The following is a 6,309-nucleotide window of genomic DNA, read 5'->3' on the forward strand; positions in this document are numbered from 1 at the left end:
ATAATATATATATTAATATATATATATATTAATATATATATATATATTATATATATATATTAATATATATATATATATTAATATATATATATATATATATTAATATATATATATATATTAATATATATATATATATTAATATATATATATATATATATATATATATTATATATATATATATATATATATATATATATATATATATATATATATTAATATATATATATATATTAATATATATATATATATATTAATATATATAATGTTCTCTATGTGGCTCGTGTGTTCTCGTCTACGTTTGTTTGCAATGTCCTGTACCCAGATATGCACCTATACATACAGGTGGATGTCGGTATGCACATACCTGTACGTATATATGCATATACTCATTTACTTTTGTTTTTACATGATTGAACGCAGCGTCTCACAAAAATTGTAAGTAGTTCGTAAACTTATCCTCCGACGCTACTCTATCTCTTTCTCTTTCCTTTCTCCCCCCCCCTCGTTCTTCCTCTGTACTACTACGTATCTCGCCTTACCCCTCTTGTTCTTCCTCTGTACTACTACGTATCTCGCCTTATCCCTCTTGTTCTTCCTCTGTTACTACTACGTATCTCTTTTTTCCCCCTCGTATTTCCTCTTTTTCTTTTTTCCTCTCGTTGCTCACCATTCTTCTACTTCCTCCCTCTCTTTCTCCCTCTACCACTCTCTCTCTTCCCTTTACACCGGCATGGTCACATGCTTCCGGTCAATAATCCTTTCCTTCCTTGGCTTTCGCCAAGTAACACACGCCACCACTTTGTCTCTCTCGGTTCCGTGCCTCATCGCGTTCACACACACATAATTTTTCTCGTCTGGCCGTAAAGCCTTCTGTTTGTTTTCCTGTCTTGTTTTTTGTCCGCCACTACATTCCTCCATGGCTAGATTTAATTTGCGTATACAGATTTAATCTGCGATCCATGGGACGAGCCGTTTTAACGTTGCGTCCTGCCCGAAGCTCGTCGAAACGCCGGTGTTAAAACGTGGGTAGCTGATGAAGTAGAATTTTCTCTATGTGGCTCGTGTGTTTCTCGTCTACGTTTGTTTGCAATGTCCTGTACCCAGATATGCACCTATATATATATATATATATATATATATATATATATATATATATATATATATATATATATATATATATATATTATATTATATATATATATATATATATATATATATATATATATATATATAATATAGGAAGGGCATCTACAGCTGGATGCCCTTCCTAACGCCAACCACTCCGAGAGTGTAGTGGGTGCTTTTACGTGCCACCGTCACGAAGGCCAGTCAGGCGGTACTGGCAACGGCTACACTCAAAATGGTGTATATATATATATCTATATTAATATATATATATATATATATATATATATATATATATATATATACATATTTGTATATATTTTTTTTTCTTTTTTTAGTTTCAGCTCACAATTGTGGCCATGTTGGAGCATGTTTTGCTACATTGTTATTATTGAGAGCCTCCTCTAATATGTGGCATTTGGTGAATAAAGGACCTTGATGTCGCTATCCTCATTTGCACCCTTTCCCGAGAGGTACGTTCATCTGGGACTCTCAGCAGGGGGAGGTCCAGTTTTGATTTGGAAACACCTACATCCACTTTGTCCCTTAGGCTCTTTGGGATAATATTAAAAAGCTGTGAGCCCTTGAAACCCAAGCTGTTGCAGTAACTGGTCCTGAAGTGCGATGGCATTGCTGGGATCTTTGCCATGGCGCAGTGAATCCGTTCTGGCATTTGTCTAGCTTGCAATGCCAAAATTTGGCACAATTCCTTCCAAGATCTTCCAAATGTATATATATTACTGCATACTTCTCTGGCATTCGCTCCAGGGAGTAGAGTCTTAGCTATTTCAGCCTTTCCCACTAGCTGAGCTGTTGCAATGAGACGATCTTCTTTGTGAAGCTTTGCTAGATTGCTTCAAGGTCCGCTGTTAATTTTAAACTGCTGGGTGACCCTGGCTAGGAGCAGTAATCCAGGCGGCTGAGGACAAATGTCCTCCAAAGGTTTCCTTCTCTATGGTTCTGAATGTTCTCAGGATCCATCTAGCCAGTATCTGCACTTTGTTGCTATCCTGGTGATGTGCACATGGTAAGAGGTATCATCACTCATGTTGATACCCAGGTCCCTCACTGATTTAGGTTCTGGGATTGTAATCCCCTGTGGACCAGAGTACCCTGTAAATTTTCTATTTAGTTTTGGATGCTGGTAGCACAGGGCTTGGAATTTTTCAGCATTAAATTGCACATTATTGCCCTCAGCCCATCTGTAATTTGAGTCCAACTCCTGCAGCAGGAGTGCAACGTCGCTGGGGTTCTGTATTTTCTACGAAACTTTTGTAATGTCTGCATAGTTACCAAGGGTGGCTATCCGGACAGCTGAGGGCATAACTAAGAGGGCTACTATGAAGAGCAGTGGTCCTAAGATAGTGCCCTGTAGAATATCGCTCACTATTTCTGTTTCCTTTGAGGTGGCTCCACTGGCCACGAGTGCCTGACTTCTATCTTTCAGAAAGTCATGTAAACATGCTCCAAATTTTCCAGTTAAATATATATATTTATACACACACACACAAATCAAAGTAAATAACTCTGAAAAGGGCTTTTGTGTGTTTCCAGAGAATATTACCCTCAGCAGCGCTAGTGTTGGTATATTCTTGAATAAGTCACGAACCGAAAGAAGTGGATCTATTGTTTAGGATAATTCTATTTACTTGTTAAAGGGTTGTACTGGATAAATTGAGAAAATAAGTAAAATAGTTCAAATACTAAGAAATAAGCATCCTTAATTTGATTTATACCAAATGATTTAGGAAAATGAATGGGTTATTTCCCTTATCTGTTAAAATTTTGGCAAATGGGTTATTTCGTGTGGCTGTTAAAATGAAATATATCAAATATATATAAGGATCTCTTACAGGGGCACTATTATCGACTTTTTTCAACAACCTGAGTATGCCATGAGGTTTCCAGACAGGAGTTCTATTCACATGTCAAGTTTCATGAAAATCTATAAAACGATGTAGGAGTAAGCTAACAACTCCACAAACACAGCCACAGGCAGAATTTCCCACAAATGTAGTAGATATGTGTATGTATATATATGTGTATATATATATATATATATATATATATATATATATATATATATATATATATATATATAAATAAATATATATAAATATACATATACATATAAAAATATATATACATATATATTTATATACATATAAATATATGTATACATATATATTTATATACATATATATATACATATATATATTTATGTATATTTATATATAAGTATATTTATATACATATACTGTATAAATACACACACACACACATATATATATATATATATACACATCTGTTTGTTGTTTATACACCTAGCTTCGTCGTTTTTCTGTAAACTTCAACTATATATATATATATATATATATATATATATATATATATATATACACACACACACATACCTAATAGGGACAGATTAAGGCCGAAGTATCTTAATCACGGACCAACAGTGAATCCCACTTCAACTGCACAGGTTTGTACTCCTCGCAACTATATTAAGTATAAGCGGTTTCTTTTTAAATTTACTTTACGTATGTAACATTAAATAAACAGCAAGGATCGCTTTTATTTATAACCAGGAGCGAAAGCAATGTGAATGTTGGATATTTTTGACAATTATATATTTTTTAAGAAGCTTATAATTTACCATTTATATCATGGTAAATCGAGCACGTGTTTTCATTGTTTAATTGTTTATGGGAGACTGTATGTATTGAAATTAAATAGACATTTTGTGTGTATGCGTATATATACACACATATATATATATATATATATATAATGAAATACGTTTCATGTGCTGGTTGACAGTTAATCTTTTTATATCTTGTGCCCTTCATTGGAATTATAATCTTGGCAGGGTTAAACCTGCTTAGAAGATTTTGGTCTCTTGGATTATAGTGATTTCGTTGTATATATTATACTATATTGTGTTGTATATATTATACTATATTGTGTTGTATATATTATACGATATTGTTTGACTGTCTTTTATATGGCTTCCAACTTTGGTAAGGGTAATGCTTGTTTCTGGATTTCTCGTTTACAGGATAGATAGATAGATAGATAGATTGTGAGATAGATATGTAGATAGATAGATAAGCATACGTATTTGTTAAAATAAAAGTAGTACTCACCGTTGTAGCTAATCTGGGGTCCTGCCAAGTGGTTTGTTTGGTGTTGTGATCAATGTAATAAGCCCAGCCAGTGGTGGGATCAATCCTCCGTTCCCATCCAGCTGGTAGATCTCCAAGGTTCGAACCTGCGGCCGCTGCCCCACCACCTGGTGGTTCGTTGCCATTGTTGTTGTTAGTGTTGTGATGGGGATGCTGGTATTGCTGTTGATGAAGGTTGTGGCCGCTGCTGGCCGCCGCACTCGTGTTGTTGTTGTTGTTGTTATGAGGTGGATGCGACATATATCCCATTCCAGACATAGCTGCTGCACTACAGACAGCTGGGCCTAGCACTGCAGCGGAGTTCTCTCTCACTCCTTCTCCTTTGCCTCTTCCTCTCCTTCTACCGCCTCTTCTCTTTCTACCACCTCCTCTCTCTGCTACTTCGCCTCCGTATATTAATGATGATGGTGGTGGTAGAGGTGAAGAACTTTCATATGGTACTGGATAAATTGATTGTGGCGAACTTTCATACGGTGATGGATAAACTGATTGTGGCGAACTTTCATATGGTGACGGATAAATTGGTTGATCTAATGTAAAATAATATATATATATATTACAGTAACTATATATGTGTGGGTGTGTGAATGTGGGGGATTTAAATTGAAATTAAACTCCTATAAGAAATATCTAGACTACAAAATATACGTTAAGGGGATGAGGTGGTCTGTTTTCTTTCAAAATTTAAAGTAAATCAATTTTTTTTTTGAGATATAAAATTAATTCTTTTAATTAATTTTTCGTTCTGATTTTTTTACAGTCACCCCAGTAAACTAAGTGTTTATTTTCTTTTTGTTTGAGATAGAAAAAAAAAAAGAAATACCCGACCCCAGAACAAAACAGTAAAGAACTAGAACAAGGCGATACACACGGAACAATAATTCCAGGATATTTTAGAAAAATATTAAATAATAATAATCATTCATGATTTTCCAGTTAAGTTTCTTGATGTTGGTGGGTTTTTTTTTTGTTTTTGTAGGGTCCTTTTTTGGCGTATGTGGCCCTTATTAGGGTGCCTAGATAGGGAAATTTATACAGTATGTGACCCTTATATAGAAGAAGGAAGGATTTGTTTTTGTTTTTTTCGCAATATGTTGCTCTTATAGAAAGGGTTTGTAAGGTTTACAGTAATGTGGTCCTTATATTTTTGGTGGGGGAGAAAGAGGTTTTGTGTTTCAAATTCCCACAGTAGAAAAAAAATATATTTTGGGGTTTTTCTCTTTTTTAATCCGTGTTTCCTTCAAGTAATAATCTCTTTTATTATTATATAGATTATATATAATAATAATTCCGTGTTGAAGTAACCAGTAGTGTTTTAAACTACAGAGATACACAACAGTCAAGCAACCCTATATAGAGAGAGAAAGTAGAGAGACTAAGAGCGAAGAGGGAGGGGGATAGTCAAGCAACCCTATATAGAGAGAGAAAGAGAGGAGAAAAATAGAGAGACTAAGAGCGAAGAGAGAGGGGGACGGTGAAGAAAAAAGTGAGATAAGAAAACGGGGTTGACGAGGAGAAGGAGGAGGAAGAAACTAAGAGAGAGAGAGTGGGAACTGTTCAACTCTCTTTTAGTAGTGGTGGTTGAGGGAGGAAGGGGAGGTAAACTGATGCTGATGGAGATTTTGATGTTTTACTTACAGAACATTCTTCTAGAATATTACAACAAACTCTCGAATGATCTGGTAGGTTTAGTGAGACACCTAGCGGCGGAGGTCAACGACAAACTCAATTACCTTCTCTTGCCCTTCTTCCCCTCTCTCTCTGTAACTCTCTTTATCTTTTTTCTTCTCTGCCTTTACTTTTTCTTCTCGTTCACTCCACCTCTCTCTCTATACTTTCACCCTCTCTTTCTTTCCCACTTTTATTTTACTCTACTTCTATTCACTTTACTCTTTTAACTTTTTTCTCTCACCCTCTCACCTTCTCTCCATCTATACCTTCTGCCTCTCTTTTTTCTACTTTAAGACTTACTCCCTCTCTTTCTATCTCAGCCATC

General features: G+C 35.2%; 1 protein-coding gene across 1 annotated transcript in view; it reads right to left on the bottom strand.

The window, feature by feature from the left end:
* Nucleotides 1-6,100, bottom strand: part of LOC149131341 (uncharacterized) — a 58,342-nt gene extending 52,242 nt beyond the window's left edge. The window contains exons 1-2 of the mRNA XM_089340610.1: nt 5,952-6,100; nt 4,275-4,843 (exon numbers count right to left, since the gene is read on the bottom strand). Of these exons, the coding sequence (XP_089196736.1) occupies nt 4,275-4,843; nt 5,952-5,958 (576 nt within the window). The 5' untranslated portion in view covers nt 5,959-6,100. The remainder of the gene's footprint in view (nt 1-4,274; nt 4,844-5,951) is intronic.
* Between the last annotated feature and the right edge of the window lie 209 nt (nt 6,101-6,309).

This window comes from Octopus bimaculoides, chromosome 23 (genome assembly GCF_046866305.1).
Source record: "Octopus bimaculoides isolate indiv1 chromosome 23, ASM4686630v1, whole genome shotgun sequence".
In the NCBI taxonomy this organism is placed as follows: Eukaryota; Metazoa; Mollusca; class Cephalopoda; order Octopoda; family Octopodidae; genus Octopus; species Octopus bimaculoides.